The sequence below is a fragment of the Anas platyrhynchos genome, chromosome 5 (assembly GCF_047663525.1).
Source record: "Anas platyrhynchos isolate ZD024472 breed Pekin duck chromosome 5, IASCAAS_PekinDuck_T2T, whole genome shotgun sequence".
NCBI classification, from domain to species: Eukaryota; Metazoa; Chordata; class Aves; order Anseriformes; family Anatidae; genus Anas; species Anas platyrhynchos.
Genome location: NC_092591.1, coordinates 32,108,039 through 32,135,997, shown reverse-complemented (window position 1 = coordinate 32,135,997; position 27,959 = coordinate 32,108,039). Strand labels below are relative to the sequence as shown.

General features: G+C 38.5%; 1 protein-coding gene across 5 annotated transcripts in view; it reads right to left on the bottom strand.

Moving 5' to 3' along the window:
• Positions 1 to 27,959, bottom strand: part of CKAP5 (cytoskeleton associated protein 5) — a 54,879-nt gene that overhangs the window by 22,825 nt on the left and 4,095 nt on the right. For all 5 annotated transcript variants that reach the window (XM_072038689.1, XM_027459343.3, XM_027459345.3 and 2 more), the window contains exons 2-26: positions 23,321 to 23,413; positions 22,588 to 22,781; positions 21,257 to 21,463; positions 18,972 to 19,143; positions 17,915 to 18,047; positions 17,529 to 17,632; positions 16,983 to 17,096; positions 16,653 to 16,757; positions 13,697 to 13,786; positions 13,399 to 13,563; positions 12,475 to 12,603; positions 11,872 to 12,054; positions 10,855 to 10,968; positions 9,590 to 9,700; positions 8,257 to 8,349; positions 7,782 to 7,967; positions 7,223 to 7,317; positions 5,756 to 5,813; positions 5,547 to 5,672; positions 5,058 to 5,194; positions 4,717 to 4,891; positions 4,065 to 4,178; positions 2,050 to 2,178; positions 1,204 to 1,398; positions 704 to 839 (exon numbers count right to left, since the gene is read on the bottom strand). In XM_072038689.1, coding sequence (XP_071894790.1) covers positions 704 to 839; positions 1,204 to 1,398; positions 2,050 to 2,178; positions 4,065 to 4,178; positions 4,717 to 4,891; positions 5,058 to 5,194; positions 5,547 to 5,672; positions 5,756 to 5,813; positions 7,223 to 7,317; positions 7,782 to 7,967; positions 8,257 to 8,349; positions 9,590 to 9,700; positions 10,855 to 10,968; positions 11,872 to 12,054; positions 12,475 to 12,603; positions 13,399 to 13,563; positions 13,697 to 13,786; positions 16,653 to 16,757; positions 16,983 to 17,096; positions 17,529 to 17,632; positions 17,915 to 18,047; positions 18,972 to 19,143; positions 21,257 to 21,463; positions 22,588 to 22,781; positions 23,321 to 23,377 — 3,322 coding nt within the window. In that variant the 5' untranslated portion in view covers positions 23,378 to 23,413. The remainder of the gene's footprint in view (positions 1 to 703; positions 840 to 1,203; positions 1,399 to 2,049; positions 2,179 to 4,064; positions 4,179 to 4,716; positions 4,892 to 5,057; positions 5,195 to 5,546; positions 5,673 to 5,755; positions 5,814 to 7,222; positions 7,318 to 7,781; positions 7,968 to 8,256; positions 8,350 to 9,589; positions 9,701 to 10,854; positions 10,969 to 11,871; positions 12,055 to 12,474; positions 12,604 to 13,398; positions 13,564 to 13,696; positions 13,787 to 16,652; positions 16,758 to 16,982; positions 17,097 to 17,528; positions 17,633 to 17,914; positions 18,048 to 18,971; positions 19,144 to 21,256; positions 21,464 to 22,587; positions 22,782 to 23,320; positions 23,414 to 27,959) is intronic.

Sequence of the window (27,959 nt, the reverse complement as noted above, 5' to 3'; positions counted from 1 at the left end):
GACTCTTAATTTGCCTGCATGCACTGAAGAAGTTTGAGTAAATGCAAGTGTAATCAAGTCATTCTCTGCAAGGATACTCTTTGAGAAATGCATAGTACTAAATCAATAGAAGTTGATTTAGAAATTGAGAAGGACTAAGATTTTAACTTTTTTGTTTATGTTGTTCAAAAGTTCAGACTTTTTTTTAAGTGTTGTCCTGTTTCTTTAGATACAGGTACATAATATTAAAACAGATTTCCAGGTTAATATTCCACTGACACCCTTGTCTTTGGACCTATGAAACCATGTTTTTAGTATTAGTCCAGACCACAGACTTTGTGTAAAAAGTATTTCTGAAAGTTACCTTCAAAACAACTTGCTTATCAATCTAAAAAGAATGTCTACAACAAACTCTACAATGGCATACCGCAGTTAGTAACATCCATATATAGCCAAAAGCTCTTCCCTGCAGATGATTGACCTATCTCAAACTTAATACAGTAATTGTAAGCTTATCCACTAATTCCAATGCTCAGATCATGCAAATAAAACTCCTTTTTATGTAGCCCCAAGCTGGGAAAATCAATTAGAGAATCAATTTTACAGAACCTGTGCTCTCAAAAAATATAAACAAACTTTAAAGTGCTATTTAACTCAATAAATTTACTTAAAGGAAAGGAAAGCCACTCTTCTATTGCTCATTTCCCAAAACTCGAGAGGTTACCTGATGCAGGTTGGAATTTGGCTGGAGCTGCTCCCCCACCCACTCTGGAAGATGCTTTAGCAGCAGGAGCTGGTTTGGCTGGCATGTTGGCCTTGGCTTTCTCAAGCATGGCCAGTACCTGGTCTTTGGAAGTTGGCTAGAGAAGAGAGGGGGAAAAAATAATGGACATTTTTGAATGAAGTTTTACAATGTTAATACATGCTACAGACAAGGCAAACAGTACCACCCTCTAGTTCGCATCTTCCATGATGCTTATCTTAAAACATTATACTTTCAGGTATTTCTGTTCTGAGGTAAAACACATGTCATCCTTTAGCTTCTTTCTGCAGGACCTATAGGAAACATGTGAACTAGCAATCCTGATGCTATTTGCATTGAACTCAAAGAGACTGAAGTCAGGCTTTTAATAACTGAAGACATCAAGTCATGAGATTGTGAGTGTGACTTCTTAATATCCACTTATTCAAGGTCACGTTATCTAATCTTAGTGACAACAATACCTTCAGCTTGCTGGTGGCTTTTGCCATCTTCTCAAATCCAAGATGCATCATAAAGAACGGCAGGGCATCTTGTGCCTTTTTACGCACATCCCCATTTCGATCTTCAAGACAGGAGTAGAGGTGAGGCACACACAAGAGCAGGTCAGAAGGAACAGCACGAAGGGTAGGCAACTTTTCAGCTAACCAACCAAGCAGCTGAAAGAAAGAATAAAAAGCTTCTAGGGAAGTGCTTGCTGCTATTTGGAACACCTAGCATAAGCCACAAGAGCAGCTCAGTTGTAGAAGTGTTTCACATTTCCACACACAAAAAGAACAAAGCCCTACAACATCTGTTCAGACAAACATTCTTAACGTGAACTTTAATATCAGCAGTTTAAAAAAAAAAAAGAGTACAGTATGTCAATATGCAGCTAATTTAAAATTTGGAGCCTGGTTAGCTAAGACTGCTTGAGTTGTTTCTTCCTTTTGAAAAAAAGCATTGTAATTTCAGCTAGCACAGCTGATTAGCAAGTTGCACTTCATTCACTTCAATTTATTAATGCCTCCAGTTCAGTTCAGGTCTTCATCACCATAGGGTTAATTAGAAGAAAAACAAAAGGGTAATCAAAACAGGCAAACTTTCCATTTGGGAGGCACTGAAATCTGAATTACAGCTAACATGCAGGGGTGACAGCTCATCAGCCTTGTGAAGTTTGACATTTTGTCAGTAAGAACAGAGTTACTTGTTTACCCATGTAATGGTCGTATTATGCAATGTCAGTCTGCTTAGTTGAACATATTCCTTTGTAAGTAAGGTTACCTTGATTACATGCACATGTGGAGATGTTTTACTTAGCAGAAGCCTACCTCTTGTCTTAGGAACGGATTTTCTTTTTTGAGTTCCTCAGATAGATCTTCACCTTCCAACCACTCCTTCATTCCTGTTTGTTCAGCCCAGGCATTCACAGTTGCTAATGCAGCAGCACGAACATTATTCTGTAACAAAAAGATTTAAGAAGAAGAATTCTAAAGAAGGGTCAGAAGATTACAACAGAAGATTCTAGGTTATGGGCTTTAAAACCTTCTCTTCACTGCTCAAGAAACCTAATATTCAGAAGAACCTAATTTTAATAATGCTATGAGATACAGCAATGAACAAATTGCATTATCTTAATTTATCATTTTTTAGTAGTAGTTTAGTAAAAAAGGACAAAAGGCATCTTTAGGAACTTGCTACCACTCATTGATGAGAGTTTGGGAGTCTCCTTTAGCTTAGTTTCCTAGCTAAAGAATAAGGTCAATGATTTACCTAATTGTAAAGATAGATGTAGCATGTTCATAAATCAGGGCAAGTGGGTTATAGAACCTGTTATTAGTTGCAAGGCACTGTTATTTAGGATACATGTGAGCAGAAGTCGAACCAGGAATAGGGGAGCCCTCTACTCTTACTCATTTTCCATCTTCAGACTACTTTAGAACAGCATCAAACAACCAAAAGGTGCAAGTCTTACATAAATAGGAGTAACGTGCACAGTAATTTGGAGTTTTTGCCCCTTCAGTAAAATAAGAGAAGCACCAATGCATACACCGCCAGTACCTAGGATACAGACACATTGAGCATTAATGTGCTAATGCATGTTGGCATGCATCAATATGTGCATGTTGTGCTTTAAATTTCAGGATAGCTTGAGCTTGTTAGCAGACTAGAACACATTTTGATTTTTCATTAGTAGATGCATGAACATCACAGCTTGTAAAACTGTTTTCTCTTGTTTTCAGATATATAGGCTCCTTACAAGCAGGAAGATCCATAACACTGAAACAGAGGAGCAGTTTCCTTTTCCTAGAGAGTAACAATCAGCTTTCTTCAAGCAAGGGAAGGAGAGAATCCTATATGCTTGTGGAGGATTAGAAGGTGCTTGCTGAAGCAATACCAGTCTATGCTGAGTAAGCGTTGGCCTCCAGCAGAATTGCTCTAATCTCCTGGCAATTCGGCTCAAAATTGAGCTTGGGGGAGGTACTGGCAAGACTATTCTTCTGCACAGAAATGCAGACTGTGTCAAGAGCCTTTCTCCTATGGGCACTACCAACAGCAAAGTATTTTGATAGGTATCTAGTTCTGACACACATCTTTAGAAGCTTTCAAAGTGATAGCTTCTGTTGCTATTAGGACCTTCACCTTCAGGCTGGTCGCCTATTTTCTTTTTCCCTACTCACATGCAGAGTAGAAACAGCAGAAGTACACCATCTCTGATAATTGCCTGTGAATTCTGGCACAAGACATTGGCATTGTACCAAGCCTCCTTTCCCTAACTCCTCAAAATAGCTTTCCCATGGTCCTAGCTTTGATTTTGACACTGTATCTTGACAAGCTCCACACTAACATTATACAAGCTTTGGTGTTGGTCATCAGTGACATGTTACTACCTCCAGTTCAAAGGTCTCCTACATAACTAGACAAGGTACACTGGAATCCACATTGGTACACAAAAAGAAGAGTACTAACAAGCAACTTTAAAAGCTAATCAGGTTTGTTTGGTCAAGTGGTATATTTTCAGCATCAGGAGTACATCTACATACAGTCATTTTGTTTCATTTAAAGTTGAAGCACAACCTTGACTGCATTTATTCACAAGCAGTAGAATACATCTCAGAATATATAACAAGGTAGAAATTCTTATTTTGATAATAAGCTTTCATTTAAGAAAGAACCACGCCCCCAAAAAAGTCCAACAGCACCACGACTTTAAAACTTCTTCATTAGCTTACAAATTACCATCCGTGTCTCAAAAGCAAGGCTAAATACTATAGCCTATATAGTTATTCTCAGACATAGCTTAGATAGTGAAAGGCAAAAAGGAAAGAGGTCTCGAGTGTCCTACCTTACTGTCTCCAAGGACTGTAATGACAGGAATGCCCAGGTTTTTCACATGCTGCTTGATATTGGGGCCCATTGCTGTTGCTAGTTGCTGAAGAATGCTCAGCGTCTGTTGCACCTGCACATAAACAGAAAGGCTTGGAATAAACTACAGCCACAAGCACCTGCACAAAACTCCAAGTCATATGGGGAAAGCAACACTGTTTAGCTAGGCTTTTACTTTAGAATGCCTACTCAACTATATCCTTTCCAGACCTCAAATTCATCACACAAACAGGCAAAAGTTATTTCTATATTTTAAGTAAATTCCAATCAAGTTCAGCAAAAAAATTTCAAAACAAGAGACTTATTTTTTGCCACAAGTAAGGCAATGCAACTTTTTTTTTTTTTTAAAGTTTGCTTGCATTACTCTGTGTACAGAGGTAGACTTTCCCCCTTTTTGACTTTTTTTTTTTCCCAAAGACAATATAAAAATCTGCAAAGACAAATGTTTGTAAGAACGGGCAAGCACATAATCTGTAAATACACTGTTCACTGGTTTCAAACTTTTCATTTCATGACAATGTTAATAGATGTGAACCATAAGCAAGGTTCAGAAATAGCTTGTCTGCAGTTCTAAGCTGTAAATAGTTGAAATAGGATTTCAAATAACATACCAAGATTTTATTGGAGTCATTGAGACGACTCTTCAAAGCAGCTGGAAGTTCTCCTATGTTGGGCTGTATGAACTTAGCATCATTAATTATGCTCGTCACTTCATCTAGACCTTCCTTTCGGATCTTCCAGTTTTTGTCCCCAATCTTAGACACTAGCTCAGCTGTGATCTTATCACTGTAAGAGAAAAAAAATAAGTAGCAAAAAGCCCATTTTCTTTGCTACATGTTTTTTAGTAATTTAGCGCTTTAACAACACAGGTATCTGCTTATGAAGTGCTTAGAAATACCAAGCTTTGAATTGCAGGGCAAATATGTCTTCAAGCTGTAGAACCCTAACGTACCCAATATCTGTTCTTGGCAAGAGATCCACAACATCATTCCCAACATCCTCCTGTTCCTCTTCCTCACCATCATCCCCACTGCCTCCGCTGTGCCTGGATATGCCACGAGTTGGGGCTGGTGCTGTCTGCCCTTGCATCTGGAAGCAACACAAAAGACAGAAATTGCTATTTTAGTTTTTCATTTGACATGAAAAACAGAGACTGTTGCATGACCCAAATATGCTATCTCAGTGTAACAGACTTCTAGAAAATAATGATACCCCCCAAACCAGAAGCTTTTTAATTCCATCATAGGATAAAAAAAAATAGACTATTGACCAAGCTACACACAGTGTGTTTGCAGCTGCTTTGGCAGGTTATCTTCAGAAGTTTGATTCATTTACAAAAACACAGGTTAGACCACAGTTTTACTACGCATTCCGACTACTGAAGTTTCCAAGTAGTTTTAGTTTTAATGGTACTTGTTAATAAGAGTGTTAGGCTTCATACCTTTTCAAATTCTGCATCTATCTGGGAGAGAAGGGCGGGCTTCTCATCTTCAAAAAACATTCGCAGAGGAGGCCCCACATAAAGGTACATGACTCCCAGCAAGGTAATGGCAGAAGTCCTTACAGCCTGTCAGAAAGATGATAAAAGCACTCAGTCTTCCAATTAAGGACCGAAAAAAAAATCTGTATTAAAATTGTAAATTTACTTACTGGGTTAGTTGCAGCAAGAGCTGTCTTCACGTTACTGATGAAAGCTTTGACATTCAGTCTGTGGGGAAAAAGACGCTCCCATGAGCAAAACACAACACAGCAAACACCAATGAGAAACAAAATCATCACAACATGCTACAGATTAAAATAATGCAATGAGAATAAACCAGATACATACAAATGACTTAGAAACAGAAAATATTTGCACAGTATAATATCCCAGGTACAACACAGACAGTAGCTATTTAAAAAAATACTGAAATAGACAGGTTTTGGAAATAACCTAATAGGAAAGTCAGTACTGTAAACCTAGGATATTTTACATCAAAGACTGCATTTATTACAGCTGTGCATTTTCTTAAACTACAACACCCACACAACTGCTAGGACTCAAATCCCAAAGGATAAGCCCAGTATCATTTAAGCACCTGATATACAGGTGCATAATAAAAGGTACTCTTTTGTTGACCTGTATCAGGATCATCCAAGAAAGAAGAGTAAGTTTCAAAACAAACAAACAAACAAACTAATTTACAATAGAAAGAGTAAAAACAAGGTTTATATTACTGAATCTTCTGTACTACTATTGCATTAAACAGAAAACAGACGAGCAAGCATGGAAGATTGACTCCTTTGTGCAGCCCCAAAAACTGCTGTTCTAGTATCATATCCACACATTATTGCTGAAGATACATACTTCTTTGGGATTTTGTCCTAGTGTGTAAAATGCTACTGAAAAGAGTTTATTTCCCAGACTTAATCAACACAACTATTTAACAGCTGTGATACAACACAAACAGGCATAGTAACCACCCAAGTAGTCACATAAATTACTGCTCAGTCAAATAAGTTACTGCTCAGAAGTTTTATTCTTACAAGCAAACTGTATATTATTGTATTACATATGCTAGAACACATTCAGTTAAGAGAGATGCTTAGAAATTAAGGAAAGTTGTTCTGATTCTAAAGGAGAGTCCATTTCTTTCCTTCACAGCACCAGAAGCAACAATTGTTATTACGCTGGTGAAAATATCATACTGTTATCATCCTTAAAATTGACCCCAAAAAAAGCAATAAGCATGCTATGTAACTTTTCCATCTGCCTTTTTTTGGTCTAAATAAATAGCAATCCACCAGGGTGCAGGTGTATCTAAGCAGAATGGGAATAACAGACATGAACTGCTACAACTACCTGCTCATCCCACTTCTTTGTATAGGTTAAGCAGAATGCTCTTCAGAGAAGGCCCAGTGAGAATGGAGTAGTGATAAAGGATCGTATCTTATTACTGAAGTTAGATGCTTTTCTTTACACATTTAGAGCTAGAAAGGCACCTGATATAGCCAGCATTACAGATGAGGGAACAAAAGTTCCTTGCATTTGCATTCATTAGGATGAACAGATTCTCAGTCCAACATAAGAAATAGTTTCATTCAAGTTGCTCTTGCCAATTTACTTAAAAGACATACCCAGAAAAGCCAAACTCTTTGATCGCGTTTGAGAGCCAGTTCAAGGTTTCTGACTGGTTTTTAGGATTCTTTTGAGAGAAAGCCGTAGCCACAACCTGGAACAGAAGAGTTAAATGTGAATTTTCATTGACAAGCCAGGTGACTAAGCACTGCAACCAATGAGTTAAAATACCTGCAAAGAAAAAAAAAACAAGGCAGGGCAAATAAACCAAAACAGCTAGGGTAATAAGCAAGGCAGAACTTGTTGTGTCACTACAGCATAATATGATTGCAGCTGAAGTGACCCAGAGGTTACAGAAGTACTAACAGGCAGCTGGAGATTACCTGTGCTATGGAAGTTTAACTGTTTTGACAATATCTGAACAAGTAAGTCAGTACCTTGCAATTACCTCTTTTGAATTAAGGTTTATTTAACTGCTACCTCAAGAGATACCTTGAAAGCAAATTAATTCCAGAAAACACAAAATAAATAAAAGATTTAGGAGTTATTCCTCCGACTGAAAATATCCCACATAGTATTTCTGCCTTTACTGGAAGAATACCTTTACTATTCACTCACCTGCTCAGCAGTCCATGGCAACTGACATGCCTCAGCTATTGCTGTCATGGCTTCTTTTGCATTACTCCCACATTTCACATCACCAACCTTGTCTACGAGACCATCTAGCACAACCTGTGCTGAAGTTTTGGAGAAGTTTCCTTTCTGTGCAATCAACGCAACTATATGCAGCTTCATCTGCATCACCTGCAACGTTCGTAACAGCAAGGAAGTCACTCATGTTTTCATGTTTTAAGACCTTTTAAAAATTATAGTTATAACTATATAATAGTATATAATTTCATAATTATATTTAAATGATATATTATACATAGTACATATGTACTACGTATATATAAAACTCAGCAGCTTTATATATGTACTAGGATTGTCATCAGTGATGTGTATGCAGCTAGGGCCTTTCAGTTAGTTAGAAAGGCAATTCACGGTAACTAACAGTCCATTACTGTTAGTTAATGTAAATAAAATGTATTACCTGAAAGTTTGTTTCCTTCCAACCAGGTTTCTTGGCCAGCATTCTTACTAGAGCTTGGCAAGGCATTTCACTTCTTTCCATGAGCTCAACAGCCTGAAGGATAAATATTAAGTTAGCCAGTACATCATGAACAGTGCAAAAACAACAAAAAAAACACCTAACAAAACACCCACACAAGTGAAGTTACCTCAACTGTCCTATAATTTTCTTAACATTGGACTAAGTTGCAGAAGCTCTGAACATAACAATCGACCTGAACAGCCTTACCACAAGGCCCATTTCCACACATAGTCCATTTTACATGTGCAAAGCCATTTAAGTGACAGTATTCATATTGCTACACTTTGTATATTCTCTAAAAAGCGTACTTAGAAGCACCTATTGGCCATTCCAGCCCTGGGAATTTAACACTTAATAAGTGGCCTGACTAGAAAGCAGAGATTAAGCTTGAACATAACCTAAACTAGCTGTAGTTGTTGTTAGACTTCAAAAATCCATTCAAAAAAAAAAAAAAAAAAAAAGAGTAAACACCTTCCAATGAAACCATAATATCTTTACATTTGAGTAAAACTACTCTGGCTTCTGCAGCAGCATTTCAGTGCAGCCGGTCACTGTTTCTGATTTCAGTTAGTGACCTTTTCAACTAAAATATTAAAATGCAAGAGCAACTACAGTGCAGTGTTATGAACTATTTGTACATCTGCAATTGATGGCTTTTTGAACGTGATCTCTCAATGATCTTACAATATTATACAATAGCCAGGCTTCCTGTTCTAGTTGTATGTGACATGTTTGTTTGCAACTACACAAAGTATTAACTGCCAGCTATTTAGGCTGATGTCATCATAGGCTTCAAACATCACCTATTTGCCAACTGTAGTTTTATTTCCATCATTATTACGTTTATTAATCAATTGCTGCTTAACATGCAGTCAACAGGTACTTGCAAGTGTTTTTGCCAAAATAATTGCAAACCTTTGCTTAAGCCTGGCTATCTTTGACGCTAAGCTTTAGAATTGCCTTTAGAATTGCATAGTATTTTAAAGATACCTGTATGCATCCTCAATACACATACAAGTACTTTTGATAAAAGCATATCTACATTAAAAACAGACACTTACTGTGCTATAGTTATAGATTAATAGCTAGTTTAAAACATAAACCACTTATATTTTGCAAATATTATTTAATCTATCTGTAGAACTACTGTGCTGACATATCACTACTCTGCTATGCCTTTTTATAAGAACTACCAGGCCTAAAAAGCTGAAGAAATTACATTTTTTGCTTTCTCCTTCTTCACCTCTCCTCTTATCAACTGTTGCAAACTCACCTTCTGAAACTCCTCCATGCAGGCAAGCCTCTCTTTCCAATTACCACTGTCCAACTGCTGGATACAAGAAGCTGGAAGGACGGCAGCAGCTTTCTCTTCACATACTTCTATCTGCAGTCAAAACAGAACAAGGTTAAGACACCCTGCAGGATCCCACGGTACAGCAGGCTGCAGCCTTAAGGGCAGATAATATGCTGGAATGACCCCTGCCCTGCAGTGCATTTACAAAATGCGAGTCACCATATCATAAGTTCTGTTGTAGACTGAAATATTTTGTATGGGATACAGTTTAGGGGCCTTATGAATTTGGGAGGCTGTTAAGTCATACTGCAACAGAAGAATAATCCCTGAGAAGTATAAGCAGTCAAAAATGACAGCAGGTAGCTACAGCAAAGGTAAACTAAAATTTTGAAGGTAATTTCGTAGGAAGTGTGGGTAAATGTTCATAGCAACAAACTGAGGGTTGATAAAGGCAAATGGTAGAATACATCTATGTATCCATTTTAGCAAAATGAGTCAAGTTTAGTATGTGAAACAAGATAAACTTCCCTTGTTTCACTGGTGTCTGCATTACCCTCAAGAACTGTATCCTTATTTTGTGTTGTATAATGTAAACAGGGTATAATAGAAAGTACTCGTACTTAACACCATAAAGATAACTGACAATCCAAAAACCTTGCCCGTAGATTTAGTAAAGCAGTAAACAGACCTTTACAGCTTTATTACTGTTTTACCCACAGATGAGGGGAATGAGGTAATCTACCAAGATGATACAGGAGAAAAATTTTTCTAGAAAAAGTAGAAACAGTGTCTAACCCATACCTATAAACTATATGAGTGGCTCAATTAACATGCAAAATTTAAACATTTTCCTGACTCAACTTACTATGAATAATATAGAATAAATTTGAGTTAGTACCCCTGTACCAAATCACGTATGCAGTTACGTTAAAAGTGTTTCTATCTCTGCCTTTATCTGTTCCTAGTTCAGAGGCAACATAACATCCCTCATGATATTAGCATGATTTAGTATTTACTGTCTTACACAACCTGATACCAACAACAGCCTGTAGAACAAGTGTGTATTTACCAGAATATATCAAACATCCATTTTACTGGTTATGACTTCCATTTATTTGAATGCACTGCTTTCCCTTGTCCAACAAAAATACCCCAACTTCCGTGAAAATATTTTTAGTAGCTGCAGAACTGATCAACTACTTGCATAAAGCACTTTGTATTTCAGAGAATGGGGGAATACTTACTGAGAGCTCTGATTCAAATATCTCTTTGGTCTCGGGAGCCTTCTTGCCTTTAGCCCCAGCACCTCCCATACCCGCAGCTGCAGCTGGCTTGCCTTTCTTGGGTGGGCCCCCAGGCTAGAAAGGAAACAAGCAAGTTAGCCAAGACCAAACAGGTCTCTGATTCATCAGACTCCAAATGAATTGCTGGTTTTCCACATCTATGCATTCTGATGTCAGAAGATGCATTTAGAAGACAATCTATGTTACCATAACTGTTACAGGCAATGTTACAGCTTATTTAGTTCATACATTGCTTTCTGACCAGGTACAGTACAGGGACATACAAGACAGATGAAAAGGGAAAGAATGTATGCATTTGTGAAGGTTCAGGAACTCGTGAATTCATCCCTGCATTTTCCTATAGATAAAGATTAGACATTAAATCTGTGACTGGCAGCCTGGAAAAATGATGCTAGATTATTAATAAATACTAAAAAAAAAATACAATCTATTCTACTATTCACTCCCAGGATTCCCACCTGGAGAAGTACAGCACTAGAAATATCTACTGGGATGCTTAAATCAATTCTTAAAATCCAAATAACCGTTTTAAAATAATACAGGCTAATGGTTTAAGTTATTGTCAGTAACAAACACTTAAGAGAACACAACATTTCAGTAGTAACCTTGCTATTTATAACAAGAGTCAAATATTACTACGCCACCACAAAGCACATATGAGGCTCACCCGATTGCCTCCAGTGGTCTACTATTATTTCATTATTAAAATTTGGTATAAAGTTTGTTGCTTATGTTTAATATGATAAAAAGCCCTGAGATTTCAGCAGGTACTTGATCAGAAAGTCCCAGATTCCTTTTGTTATTAGGCTCACCAACTCCTACACAAGGACATTTTCGTCACAGTGATTCTTCACTGGAAGGAGATGTTCAACAGTCCACCTTTCAACTTCAACATACAACTAGTCTATACAATCACAGACAAATACAGTTATCAACAACCTCTTGAAAATCTCTTACCTTCGCAGCAGGTGCTTTTTTCAGTGGTCCTGGTTTGGTTGCTGCATCTTTTGTTTCTTTATCAGCAGCAGTCCCTGAAAGAACAGGGGTCTTTCCAGCAACAGGTTTGCTTTCCTTTTTCTCAGCAGCTCCTCCTGTCTTTTTACCATAAACCAGTTCTACCTTCTCAGCACACTCTTTAATCTGCCAAATGGTTAAAAAAAAAAAAAAAAAAAAAAAGCTGTTCAGCTACCACAACTAGATGTACGGTGTCCAAACAAAAACCCTTACAGAACCAAGCAAAACAAAACAAAACAAAAAAAATACATGCCACCTCACAGGTCTTGAAACCAAACAGATATTGTATGTAAGAATGAAAAGGTGCGCTGACAGCATATCAAACAGTTTAGGTACTGAAAGTTAAAGGAAGGATACATGATACTTAGCAAGAAATAAAAAGATACTCAGACGCCCTGCTGCATCGGTAACTTCTAAGTAAAAAAAATAAAATTCAAAAATCTGTTTCAAATCAGCAGCTCAAGCATCCTCTTTAGTCTTCTCTAGCTTAAAATAGATCTTAAATGGATACATAAAGCATTTTTACAGCAGTTACAATAAACTCACACGATCAAGCTTTAGTTTGTCCACATCTGCTAGAAAAGGATTCACAGCTTTCTCTCCAGCCACTTTCAAGGCAGTGCCTAATGCTTCAAAACCAGCATCTCTTACTTCAGGGGCCGAATCGTTGATATGCTGCAGAGAAATACAGTGCACATAACGCAACTTGCAGCTCACATCTAAACAAAACTTTAAATCCACGTTCTGTATCAATCCTTCCCCACCTTTTTTAAAAGCCTACAGCTACTATGGAATAATCCTTAATATTCTTTCCGTGGTGGAAAGAAAAAAGTTATTTTTCCACTTATTTTTTCCCATGTACTGATCAATTCTACTGTTTCTCAAACACAGCTAGCTTCCCATCATTACATCTTTCAGAGAACAAGAAAGTGGTAAATAGTTAGGCTTTAAGAGATATTGCAATACTATGAAAGTTTACAAAAAGTTTGAAGTCCTGCAATCCTTTTCAAATCTTCATTTTTGAAGCCAGGGAAGTTTCCAAGAAGAAGGAAAGGGTTACTTCATAGTGGGGAAAAAAAGCCCTATTTTTGTTTACACTGGTAGATGGTCTAGTGTACTTGTAGTCTATGAATTAATGACAGTTCTTTTTTAGCATCCCAATAAAAGCTTGCTACAGATAATCTGCAAGAAGCAAGTAGCAGTATCCAGCAGTTTAATACTTACACATCACTATCTTGAACTATTACAAACTAGCTGAGTCTTCTGTTTTAGAGACAGCTAAGGATGAGGAGAGTAAACTACTCCCGTGACTGAGTCATCTTATAGTTCAACAGTCAAAACTCACTCTGATGGCCACATAGCACACAAGCTCTCTCAGTCTCTGCTGTACCATAAGTCTTTTTCCCAAACAACCCAATGCTTCTTAACAATACTTCAGTACCAGAGAATTAACAATTCCTCCTGTTTTACCTTGAGAAGTGCAGCACAGAAGGGTTTTAACAGGCTCTTTGGCAGAGTAGAAGGCGTGCAGTGACGGAAGCTTCTTGCAATGAAAAGGGATGTTTGCTGCTTGATTGTTGGATTTTTGTTGTCCATCACTGCCAAAATATCTTCACTTATGTTCTGCAATGTGGTCTACAATGTTTGATAAATAAGTCATTAATTTTCAGAGGAAGGAAAAAGCAAGTAAGTACTAGAGATCAAATCTAAGACAACAGCAGTTTGTTTGTTTTTTGGGGGGAGCACCAATTGTCAGTCTTTTACTTACGGTAAGAAAGATTGCATCAATGGCCTCCTGTAATGCCTGCACTACCTGAGGTTTCTTCTCTTTAAACTTCTCCAAGATTGTTGGAACAACCTATAGAAGAGAGAAAAAGGAAAAAAGTCAATCCATTCTTCTCTAGTGTAATTATATATAAAGCCTGATAGTCTGCTCCCTGATTTTGCACAAAGAAACTAATAATGCAAGTCAGAATCACTGCTGCCCCTCAAGGCCATACAACAACAATATGAACTAGTTTATTCTAGCTGTCTCTAACATTAAATTCTTTCTAGTCCATCTCTTTTCAAATATAGCTTCGCTATGAGAAATTGTTCAAAAACCCTAAACAAAAGGCAGATGTACAAGTTCACATAATTACAGATAAATATTCTGTATTGACTGGTCTGGGACACAAAGAAATTGAATGGAAATCAGTTACACAGCAGAGTACTGTGCTCTCATCCTGTAGGAATCCAAGAAGGTATATAACCTGTTCCCTCTTTCCCAGCTTCCTCACAGCATACAGCACAGCTCTGTAAAATGCTCTCATTTGACTCACAGCTGGCACGGCTGCATTCTAAAGCCTGAATCTTTCCTAGAGCAATACACCTGCACCGTCCCTACAGTGGTGTTTTTGGATATAACAACTTGAAAAACAATACCTGTCACTAAACCATGTCATGCAGGAATTTCACAGCAATTTATACCCAATATAGCTGCTCAGTCAGCCAGTGCTAAAAGAGATCAGCTGGCACACTCATGTGCCAGTAATACAAGCAGATCCACTTAACTATGGTCTCTATAACCTACACAGTTGGTACTGTAACAAGAGCTTCTACCATTAAACTACAGACATGCAGAGCTTTTCCCTGTGGAAAGCAAGCTACTTCAAAGGTTTTGTAAACATAACAGTTGATAGATGAGAAGCTGATTACGTAGAGGATATAAGCTCTAACACGATACAAAATAGGTTTTCCACAACTATCACTTTCTACTCAAAAGTGGACCACAAAATCTCAACCCACTGTGACCAGACATATCATGGGTATATCAGATCAAGTCCAGAGGAGGGCCATGAAGACGATCTTAGGGCTGGAGCATGTCTCCTGTGAAGACAGGCTGAGGGAGTTGGGCTTGTTCAGCCTGGAGATGAGAAAGCTCTGGAGAGACCTTATTGCAGCCTTCCAGTACCAAAAGGGGGCCTACAGGAAAGCTGGGGAAGAGACTCTTTCTCAGGGACTATAGTGATAGGATAAGAGGTAATGGATTTAAACTAAAAAAAATAAAAAAATAAAAGGGTAGGTTTAGATGAGATATTAGGAACAAATTCTTTACTATGATGGTGGTGAGGCCCCGAGAAATTGTGGATGTCCCATCCCTGGAAATATTTAAGACCATAGAACCTTCTTATAGGAAGGAGATACTGAATCATTAAATCTGTTTTAGAAAATACTGACAGCTAGAGGGTGCACTTTTTTTTTTAACATGGAAGTTAGAAGCTATACCCTATGTGTAAGAGAAAAAAGAAAGAGAGAAGATGGTGGTGATGGGGGGAAGAAGGAGAAAGGTGGTCTGTGTGTGGGGAAAAATGATCAGTCTAGGGCTTCAAAGGCAGTCAAAGATGAAGGAGGTTATCGTGCACTCAACTATAATGAGTAGTATGGTTCTGTGCTTAGTTTCATTGCTCCTTTATTTCAAGTCCCACAGAGTTGGACATTAGAGTCCTATATCTAACTAGTGGAATTTATACTACATCTAGCAACATTTCTAGCAATAACTTTGTTTCCCAACACTTAAAAAAAAAAAAACTGCTCTCAGGAAGAGCCTACATCTAGCACACCAGTAAATCAGTCCAGCACACAAACCGAGTCAACTTGTAGAACACGTGCTGAGATGATGCAATTCAGAGCTGTCATTATGGTACTTAAAAAAAAATAAATCTACATCTCAATGCAGCTTGCTTAGCTGCTTGCATGGAGCTATACCTTTATTTTAGAAGCTTATTTTTCCCCCCAATATTAACTCCACAGCTGAGGGTTAACCTTTAAAATACACATCAAGCATAAACAGATGTAAGACTGTTACTTACAACTACCTACAGCTTTCAGAATGAAATTGTCTTTGCCCAAACTTTTGTTCACAGTTCAGGAGACTTAACGTTACTGAATCTCATTACTCTAGAAACATTCACAACTCCTTACATAATGTAATGCTAACAGCAGCCAGACACATTTCTCTTGGTCTCAAGCTCTACCCCCAGCTCCCTTTGACTTGTTAGAAGATAAAATTAAAGGTGATTAACTTAACGAACAATGCAACAGTGACTTAAGAAACAAGTGAGATACCAGCAATTAAAATTAAAGCTCCCTTTATTTCCAAATATTGGTTAAGCTCTCCTGACGTTAGCTGTTCATGAGACAAGAGTAGTAAAGGAGAGCAGAGAAGAAATTAATCTAGATCACCAGGACATTTTGATACTGAAGTCTCAGCAATTTGGTTAGCTAAAGCAGGCAACAAAACAAGAAATAAACCAAAAAAAGCCAACCATACATGATGGCTCAGCTATGTAGAATTCAGGCTCACAAGTGCTCTTTTGCCACTGTGAGCCACAAATGCATTTCTGTGGGTGTACCTCCAGGGTGGGGTACTGTAAATAAAGTTCATCTCATGGCAGATGAATTCACAGTTGTCATAGTAAACAAGATTCATTGCAACAATAAACTTTATATTGTTCCATGTTAATAAACAAGAGCCTTTGAGACCTTAAGCTGCAAGACACCCTGGCAGGCACTTCACTTCTTGCTCCATCAAGGGGTAGGTAGGCATTCATAACAGTACAAAATCTCTCTGATAAATACCAGCCCTTGACAAGCAAAACAGTAAATAGATAAATAAAACCAAGATATTTCCTGGTGTCCAGCAAAGAAAAAACAGAAAAAAAAAAGTACATACTCTTACTTACATGTCCTGCATATTGTCCAAATTTCTTTCGGAGGCCAGTAGCTAGTCCAGCAAGGCATTTGGCAGCCAAAGCAACTAACATAACATTTGTATCCTTTCCAACAACCTGGAGAGCAAAAAGCAATGACAGGTTGAAAATCCAAGTTTCAGAGACTTGGAAAGATTTCTTAATACAGCTAACGTGCTACAGGTAACTTGTAACAATGGTGCGAATAACTGAAGAAGTTTCTACTCCTGAGCATTACCTCAATAAGAACTTCTAAACTTTAATACAAAGAACCTTTATTAAAAAATATTAAACTTTATGTACACACTGGGTCTTATTTATTACCTTTTTGAGAACTTTCACCAAGTCTGCATAGTCTCCTGATTCCAATTTGGGATTTTTCACCAGCAGTTCAACAGCTTCTAGAGCTTCTTTCCTCTCCTGCCACTTTTTCGCTTCCTGCAAAGCAAATCACATTAGTTTATAAATGCAAACAGTTCTAGAGAAGCATAATTAGCAAAAGCCACAGACTGTAAAGCTTAACTCTATTCTGAGAAAGTCAAAACTTTTTAAAAAAAGTTTCCCTACAGCTTAACATCAATAACTGCAGTGAAACATTAAATACAGTACTTTCCTCAGCGCCTTAAAATTACAGCTTTCTTGCTGGTAAAAATAAAAAAGAAATTGCTATTTACTTATGATAGTCTATATTTGATCCTTAAGGGTCCCTTCCAACTCAGGATATTCTATGATTTTGCTTACACTAGTCTGCTACTATCCGTTCAAGTAGCAGTATAGCTTACATCGCAAAATGCTAGTCCATCTTTAGTTTCATTAGCCCCATGTGCAATGGAATTAATGGGTAGTATTAGTATTAAAGTTTCTGCTTACTATTTTCTCATAGAAGTCTTTGGGAAGCTTGGAAAGAATTTCTACAGCTTCAAGCAACTCATATGCATCTACTTGCGGTACCACCTCTTCCCCATCATCATCTCCTGCAACCAGAAATGAGAAAAATGTAAGCATAGTGACAAGTAAAATGTCAACTACACTACTGCCTAAGGCTCATTTAAAAACAGTATCAGCACTTGTGATTTTGCTGTTTCAAAGGACAGATACTCTCTCATATAAAGTTCTTACCCCAGTCACATATTATTGTGCATTTCACTTGTTTTGCAACAGCTTGAATAAAGAAACCTTTGTGACTGAAGTATTTGTTAAGAAATAGTGTATCAGTGATAATCTCTGCACTTCACTGAAAAGTGTAAGTAATTTACCTCCGTCTCCATCTCCTCCAACTGCCTGTTGCTGCTCAAATTTTGCTTTCAGCTCCTGTTGGGAACGCAGGAACCTGGTTTGCTTAGGAGCAGCTGCTGACACTTTGACCCACTCTTCTTCCAGTTCTTTTAGCTGCCAAAGGGAAAAGAATCATCATATCCAAGATGTTTTGTACATACCACAGACAAGACACCCTTCACAGAAAGCAACAGAATGTTCCCATCTCAAATCCAAGATGTTGCTATCTTTTAAGTTCCTTTTCCTGCCACCAACGAAGTGACTTGCTGTTCACACTCGCTGTTCAGAAGCTTTTGAGTAAGTATATTCACATAACACAACATCATCAACAAAAATATCAATGCAAAGCATTTGCATAAGAACAAACTGTAGAACAGTCAGAATGTTGTGCGGCCTCCGTAGAAGGTTTAAAATAAGAGTGGCTGAGCACAGAGGAAGATTCTTGTTATATCCATGCTGTACTCGGATAGTAAAATGAAGATGAAACATAACGTGCTGATACATATGACGAGACAGTTGAAAAAACAAAAATTATACCTTGCTCCAGGAAGTTACTGCTTTCCACCCGAACACAATTAATACAAGTGGGTAGTAGAGAAAGATTCATTAATAATTTATAAAGTTTTCAAGTAATGGACTGTTCCATCTCCAATAGCGCAGTTATCTGTCATAATGCAATGCCACTTCCCAAAGTACAGGAATCACACAAGAAAATTGAGCGGAAAAATTGTGGACCTGAACACTTTCAGTGCAGGAGTCCTTTACGCAGGAAATTACTTGCCCTTGGGTTAGATCCCCAAAACAAGCCTTTTTACTTTTCCAAATCTCCTCCTCAGTTTCAGTACAAACAACAAAATGTTGTCCTGTCTTTTCAAACAAAGAGGCACTAAACAGGAAGCTAAAAATAACGCCTCGTTAATGAAAGCTCCAGTTTTGACCTTTAAGGATGACCAACACCACAGGATCAGGGAGGGCGAGCACATGCATGTGTAGAAGTGTTTTCTCAAACGTGTGGATACAAGACTACATTCTGCCTACCTGAACAGAATTTATGTTCTGCAATGGAGGTCTCAGTGCATCCCTTATCCAACGGTAGATCTCTACAGCAAGGAGTTTGGCTTCATCTCGAACAGCCTTTTCACGAGACTCGAATAGTTTTGGCAACACTTTAATGATTGGCTTCAATGAGATTATTTTTGAACCAAATTCACTGAAAATTAAAAACATGGAATAGCATCAGAGTCCAAGTAGGAACCAAGGAGTGAGCCACAAAAAAAAAATAAATATTTAAAACAAAATCTATGATATGCACCTAGTACATACACTAGGGATTCTGACATTTACTGAAACCATTATTTTTTTTTGGTGACACTACTCAGTTGCTGCACAATTTAAAAAAGATATTTGTCCTAACATAATTACTCTCAACAACCAGATTGGAATTACCAAAATCAGGCCTCTTCTGAAATTACTTCAAAGCATTTACTCCAATCCACTGCCTAAATCTGTCCCCTTGCCAGAAGAGGGAAAAAAAAAAAAAAGCGTCCTTAGACTGAAATTTGTATGACCTACTTTTTTTTTTTTTTTTTTTTTAAATCAGAATAGAATCTCCTTTGTCTATCCTTGGAGGCAAACTGCAGTAAAAGCATTAGTCATTTTGCTACTTGTTGGATCAGATAATTATAGTAAGCCTGGGTCATCTTCACAGAAAATACACGCGTTGAAATACGTGCTACTGAAAGGACAATTTTCCCCAGCCACTCACTCTCTCCTGTCAGCAGATTTTACATGTTGTTGGATTTAACACACAACACTTCATTTTTCAATCACTGTTGAATGAAAACACAAGTTTCCTTTTGATACTTATAGTAAACTGCTTTGGTTCTTAAAGCATATCTAGATTACTTCAGAAGCAATAAAATATTGATTCAGAACCATTTCTCTTCCTTGAGAACTCTAAATTAAACTTTCTAATCACATTTTCTTCTGCTTCTTTTCAGCCAAATTTTTCATGAGAAAGCTAGTCTAGTAAAAACGTCTGCTCAAGTACTGAAACTTGCATCCTTAAGTTCTAAAAATTCTACTGCTAGAAGTATGAAGTAATAAAACATGCAAAACAGGCTCTGATCTTGGAATTAATGCAACTTAAATGCAAACTAAGAACAAATGAGTGATACAGTAAAAATAAAAGGGTGTATGAGGAAAAGTGGCTATACAACAATAGGCCACCCCAACTTCTCATGTTATCATCTGATTTGTATAACACAAGAAGAAAAGCAGAAGCTTTAACACAAGATAAAAAACACCAAAAGCTAAACTAGGTACGTACTCAACCTTCCCACCCAGATACAACACAAATCTTGCTATCTATGCAGAAACTCTATGAAAGCAGAAGACGACTTTAAAGGAGAAGTTAATAAGGCTCCATGAACTAATTTGATCTTGCTATCTCAAACATAATAAAAAAACATATAAAATACCTGTATTAGTGTTTTCAGATTGCCTTTTTTCTGACAAAAAATAGTTATTCTGACCAATATTATCTGTTTCTTTTTTTAAATAATTCACTACCCATTGGGTACATACACACCCAACATAGAAGAATTTGATTAAAAACAGTATTTTTCACTCAATCTTCAAAAACAGAAAATACATTTGAAGGTGAACAAAGAAAGATGCTCCACTTTTAAGACTGGGTAGTTGGTTTCAAGATTAAATTTGTTTTTTCATAAGCATGAACATCTTTTATTTTTCAATGAAGATACTGTTATATGGACAGTGGAAGCTGACGTAGTTCTGATACAAAACACATTTAAGCTGCAGCAAGCTTTCTCTTTTGAAAATACACAATGTAGCCAACAGGGTTCATATCAGTGAGAAAAACTTTTTTTTTTTTTAAATAGAAACAAATACATTTTAATTTTCCCTTCACTGTTTTTCAGAATTCAGAAGAGAAGCAGCACTGTCTGGAACAAGACACGCTAATCTTGCCCTTCTCTTTCAGAGGTCCATTGTGAAAAAGGAAGTTTGGCAAACAGTTACCATTAACCAAAGTGATCCTGATGAGGCTTGTACAACAGAGATCCCTCACATCTAACAAATCCCATGATGCTCTAACAACTGTTGTTGCCATAAAATACCAGTATAGATACATCCTATTCAACAAGTCGTCTTAGCCTGTTAAAAACACTGAAGTGTCTCCACATTGTACTGGAGCTAGGGGAAGGAAAGAAAACACACACACAAAAAAAACAAACCAAAACAAAAAAAAAACAAAAACACACAACACACAGAATAAGAAAGTCCCCAAACTAAAAGCTTACCTTAGTGCTTTCCTCAGTGTCTCTATACATGCTACTATGATTTTCGGGTTTTTGTTATCCAGACCCTTCAGTAACTCTTCTTGTACTGCCTCCCCTTTCTCAATTTCTATATACATTAGACATATATCTACACCCAGCTCCTTCGCTCTGGCTTTTGGCTGATTGAACACTTTATTTACAACTCCAGAAGCTACTTCTCCTGTTGTCCTGAAAGAAGGAAGAATGTTTAAGTGAACCAGGTGTCCTCCATTGTTATCCACAGAAAAACACACACACAACATCAGAAATATGGATTAGAACTCAGTAAGTCCTCATACAATAGGGACTAAATTCTAAACTAACTTCAAAAGGTAATAACCTACTGTAAGAGATGATTTTAACCTCTCGTTTAATCAAGAGAACTCCTGCAGACTGAGTGCTATTCTGCACGTTCCTAATAGTAGGCTACACCAAACAGCGAATACAAGACATTTTCTCAGAAGTATATTTATTAATACACATTAGTTCTGGTCCATAACTGAATGTTATCTCCTGAAATTGCATATATTACTGTTAACATACTACACTGGAGAATAAATAGAAATTAATTTGTTGGGATTATTTCAAAGCTGCCGACACGCTTCGTAATGAAATTATTTCATTTACACCACTTCTAAGTTAAGGGGCTTGGAAGAGCTGTTAGATTTTTGATCTATGGCTTGGATTTATGCATTTGTTAAAGATACTTTTTTTATTCATTTTATCAGGTCACTTAAAGCCAGTGGACCAAAACACTGATCAGGTGCATTAGGATTTTTAATTTCACCCCCAGGAGCACAGGCTATTTCATGGGGCTCGACAGCCAAGAAATACTAACAAACGTCCTGTGAAGAAATTGGCAGCTATGCAGATTCAGACCAGTTAAGCTAGATGCAACTCCACATAAACATATTGGTTAAATTATAGGAATGTCACCCAGGAAAGAGCTTCCCTGTACATACAGACTTTTTCAAACAAAGATAAAAACAAAAACAGGGATTCCAATTCACAACATCCATATCACCAATTTATGGATTCTCTGCCACTTCAGAAATCTGTATTACTCTTGAATAGTTCCTTTGAACATTATCATATGGCATTATGTAAGCAACTTGTGACACATTAACAAGCACATGGAGACCATCTACAAGGAAAGCCTGCCATTCAGCAAGCTTTCTAGATCTGAAAGCTAATCCTGCTCTCAACAGCAAATACCAGAGTTATTAATGGCCACCATAAAATTCACCTGCAGACTCTCAGAGAGGCACAAGAAACTCCTAACAGCCTACTGATAGCAAGCAAAGGCTACTTACTTCCCTGCTACATGAGCATTTTCAACATAGGCAAGCGCTGCTTCCAGTCCTTTCAACTGAGCCACTGCATTGGAGTCTGTCACAAATTTCTTTATCAATCCAAGATACTTGGACCATTCAGGACTCTTCTCATCATCTATCTTCTGGAAGAGCTTAAGGGCTTCTTCATAGCCATTTAATCTGGCTTTCCACAGCTGGAAGCAAAAGTCAAATGCATAAGTATTGTGCTAGTACAAACCTTAACTCACCAGTCTTGCAAAGTACTTCAATCATAGTTGAAGGTGTGCTCAGTAAGCTGGCATCCTCAGGATTTATCTTCAATGACTGCATGAATAACACGCAACAGGACAAAATACTGTTTTCCTGTCAACAGTGATCTGGCTAGAGAGATGCCAGTATGCTACGCTGCTCTTCATAAGCTCTAGCAACCACCAGTGAGTAGGTGTGATCCTAACCATGGTTTCAGCTACAGATGAGTAATCTCTCCACATGCACAAGTACGCTGATCTTTCAGCACACACGCTTATGCCATACAGATTATCATGCAACTAAATCGTGCTTAATAGATGTTATTCTACCTCTAGGCTGAGCAGAACTGGTGCAGTTTCAGACCCGTTACACACATACTGGCCAGCTATATTACCTAATTTTGGTGCAAACAGGTAAGGGAATACCACTGCCTTACCACAGCACTGATACACATTAAGCCAAACCCAAAGAGAAGGTGTCCTACCTTATGTTCACATTTCTGGTCAATGGGCAGTTTCATCCACTCACTGTCGTCCCCCATTGTTAATTCAGGTTCTCTCTACAATTACACTAATTCCTGTGGAGACAGAGACAAGTCAGAACACAGAAAAATACATGAGGCATTACCTGCAACACAGTTGAGGAAAAAAACACATTTCTGTACGAAGTCTTATAGCCAACATGAAAACCACGCTCCCAAGCTTGTAATTGTATTTAGATATGTACTAAGACTAGAGCAGTACTCTGTTAGCCCTGTAAGGCTACCAGAAGCCACTGAAGATTAAAGAGCCGCGCATTTAGTAACATTTCAGGTATTAAAAATCTCAATCTGTGGAAGTTTTAGTAAACTGAGATTAAAGCATGCAGAATATAGCCTTGTCTAAGCTTGAGAAATAATGTACTACAATGAAGGAGCTGATAAGAAATGACTACCCATCAACAACAGCAAACTGACTCTTACTGACATGTGCTTTCTGCAACAGGTGGCATGAATCAGTGTTGAAAAAATAATCGGGTGCTAGCGTGAGGACAGCCATTTTAGCCACTTTACACACAGCACATCCAAAATGAACAGTCCCAAGAGAAGAACAATCCCCCTTTTTGCTAGCTGCGCCCTTATGCCCTAATTCTAACGTAATCAGCATTGCCAACTGTCAACAAGAGATCAGTTTCTTACTTTATGTAGGCTCAAAACATTACTTATTCAAGTTTGTGTTTTCCCCCCCTCATTAAAATAGGAATATTGACCACTAGGGGTATGAGATGAGACCTCAGGCTTAAGGCCCATCTTTGACACGCTGTACAACTAATACAAACGCTCAGAGAATAGGCTTGATGAAGAGGAAATGAGCAAAATGAAAACAGCAGCAATGAGAAGACTGGCAAGTACTGTGTGCAGTTCTGGGCACCACAGTATAAAAAGGACATGAAACTGTTGGAGAGTGTCCAGAGGAGGGCTACGAAGATGGTGAAAGGCCTGGAGGGGAAGACGTATGAGGAACGGCTGAGGGCACTGGGCCTGTTCAGCCTGGAGAAGAGGAGGCTGAGGGGAGACCTCATCGCAGTCTACAACTTCCTCGTAAGGGGGTGTCGAGAGGCAGGAGACCTTTTCTCCATTAACATCAGCAACAGGACCTGCGGGAACGGGGTTAAGCTGAAGCAGGGGAAGTTTAGGCTTGACATCAGGAGGAAGTTCTTCACAGAGAGGGTGGTTGCACACTGGAACAGGCTCCCCAGGGAAGTGGTCACTGCACTGAGCCTGACTGAATTTAAGAAGAGATTGGACTGTGCACTTAGTCACATGGTCTGAACTTGGGTAGACCTGTGCGGTGTCAAGAGTTGGACTTGATGATCCTTAAGGGTCCCTTCCAACTCAGGATATTCTATGATTCTATGATTCTATGAAGTGAAATCAAACCAAGTAAGGAGTAACGCATTCCAGAATACTAATTCAAATCCACAGACAAAAAAAAAAAAAAGAGCAAGACTCCAAAAACTGGTGGCTACTATATTCAATAATTCAACTGCCGGTATATAAACACCTTCAGGAGCAGAATACTCCTAATGTAAATTCAGCCTATGCCAGCAAAACTGCGTATTTCACCTACAAGGTGCTTCACTTACGAAGTACACACAGAGGTTCTCCACAGCCAAACAGGCCCTAGAACGAGGAGCGGAATTTCATCGGTGTAAGTTAATACAAGCAAGTCCTGCAAAGCCACCTGCCAGCCACACAGCACTAACATACAGCTGGTGCAATAGGAACACCAGGCTAGCAATACTCAAGAGAAAATGAAGCTGCATTTATGATAAAAAACACTCTTCAAACAGCTCATCTAGTCAAGGATACGGGAATGTCCCCATGTGAGTGCAGTCACGGGAGCAGACTCCCCTTTTTTAATCCATCAGGTCAGCCTCACAGCCAAGCAACACCAGGAGAGGCACAGCATTGCCATATAAACTGCGTTTGCATCAGTAACACCTTTAACTTCATGTACCAGTACAGAAAATACGGGGGCACTTCCTAAGTGGGGACGCAAATCACAACTAGACACATACAGCACTCCCTCCCAGGCTCACACGCACTGAACGCGCTCCATTTATTCTTGTCAAGGATAAGGAGTTCAGTAGTTTTCAATCTCGCTGAGGAACTTGGAGGTAGTATTCAAGCCGTTCCCTGTCTGTATCCTTTTGTTGATGAAAGCAACACAAGGACAAGAGGTACTCACGGATAAAACAGGAAAAGGAGTAAGGCACCAACATACCTGGCAGCAGCACGAACACCAGAGTACAGTTTTGACACTGGTACCACAACAAACCCTCATCTACACCCCGTTTGTTTGGAAACCTGTCAGCAATACGAACTCCCGACCTCAGCAGTGCAAGGGGGCACCTTTCTCTCCAGAGACTTGTTCCACCAGGGAAAATCTTAGTGCAGGTCAGTGATGCCTTACTGCAACCCTACAATTGGTTCAAACACTCAATCAGGAGCAGTTCCCCTAAAAAGCCTCGGCCATTGCAAGCCTGATGCAGATTTCCAAGTACGTTCCTTTTAAACCTTTACATGCTGACAAAATTCACTGCTATGAAGTTTGACCCTGGGTTGTATATCCTAGTGCTGCATTACAGAAACTAAGAGAAGAAGACCTAGCACTTCCTTCCCAACACCACGAGGAACTCACCTTGTGGGGATGGGGAGGGTAACACAGTGCGTATTCCCACCCATTTTTTCAGCCTGGTCAAGTCAGTTCCCCTACTATTTTTAATTGCAACATCTACAACTGTTACTTCAATTATAAAATGGGTTAAGTTGCCTTCTGCGCTGAATCCTGCATCTAAAAATAGCGCTGAAATTATACGTCCTCTCCACTAACTTACAAATCCCTTTGGAACAGTTTATCAGGATGTTATCTAGAGGCACAGAGGGAGCGCTCCCTCAAACATCACTTCTCTCCAGCTCCATCGCTGTTCACACCTGCCCTAATCCCAAAACCTTGTGCTGCCTGAGTCTTGCCTTTACCAGAATAAGAGACTGTTGCTTCTCCCTTCAGTTACATCACTGGTTTCTGTATGTTCAGAAATGATCCTACATTTGATTATTATTTTTTTTAAAAGTTTCTTTGCAAAGATAGGTAAGCTTCTTCCATCACTTCTCAACACTGAACAGCAAGTAGCTTCACTCTACTATAACGCAGCTAAATTACGTTACTACCAGTGAATTTGCAGCAACGAAGCGTTTGACCTATATAGCTTTCTTGTGAGCACAACTAATTTTACAGCCTCGGAACAAACAGATTTCAGTCTTTCTGTAGCGACACCCATTTTGGTAGAATACAGCGAACAGGAGCTCTGAAGTGACTGACCCACCAAAATAAGTTTTGTGAGAGAGGCCTGTTAGTAACGTGGTCAACAGAACATTTACAAAAGCAAGTCAGCTGAGCAGTCTGCAATGGAGAGGAACAACAAATCTTCCCTGACAGTTCTTGGCAGGGCAAGCTCTTGTACTACGGAGCAGTAAGAAAATGAAGACCAACAAGAAAAGAACAGGATATATTTTAAAGGGAGACAATGCAAAAACAGCAAGTACGGGAAATATTTAAGGCAGCACAAATGCAAGAAAAAGTGTAAAAGTGGCCCACTGGATATAAGTGTAGGAAACAAATTTATCAACACGTTAAGAGAATACAGGAAAGTGACATTGCAGGAATCTGTGGCTTAGCTACGCACTGATCTGAGAAGTTCCCTACTCAAGCCTCTAAATAAATGCTTTCTCTGCTACAGTTTTTGAGGGCTGAACAGCATCAACCTTACAGGACACTGCTAAAGCAAAGCTTCTGGATGTAACATTCTGAAATGTTGTATTTTGAAGCAGATGTTCATTACCAATTCACTATACATTATCATGAACCTTCAGCTTCCAGACCATTTTCCCATAAAAAATGCATTGGCAACCTAAGGAGCCATTTTGTGCTAACCAAACCAGATGTTTCTTGATACTGATTGTCCACGTCTCCCTACCCACTTCCACCTGCTGAGCGTCACTCCTGTGCAAGAACAGCTTTTAAGTCATCACAACTCTTGATGCCAAAGTAACCTTCCCAGAAGGTTTACCCAGAGAGGAAGTTCCGAGAAAGCAAGGCAGGCCACTTTCAAGGCAAATTGGGTTTGATATGTTCCTGCAGAGTAGAGTACATACTTGGAAAGCACAAAGCTGTATGTCACGTTTCAGTTGAGACTACGCTTCTCAGCACAGTTCTCCGCCAGTACAGTCCGGTCTTCTCAGCACAGAGAATTTTTATTTGTTTAATGGCAGTTTTGGGTCACATTTGCTCTTCGTCTCTGAAAACATGAAGTTTCACTGCCTCAGAAGTTCAGCCCAGCAGAACTGCTAGTACTTCCTTACTAAACCCTTGTGTTTGCTAGCTACAATATAACAGGGCTTAAAAAAATAATGAAAAATTAAAATAACCATAGCGTAGTTAAATTTTTATTTTAAACACGACTCAGACACACCAGGTATGCGAATTGGAGAACTGTAGCTTAGTCAGTGAAACAACGCAATGGGTTGCTTTAGTAAACTCCACCATCAGAAGGAAAAATTAAGTCCAGCTAATATTCTTGAA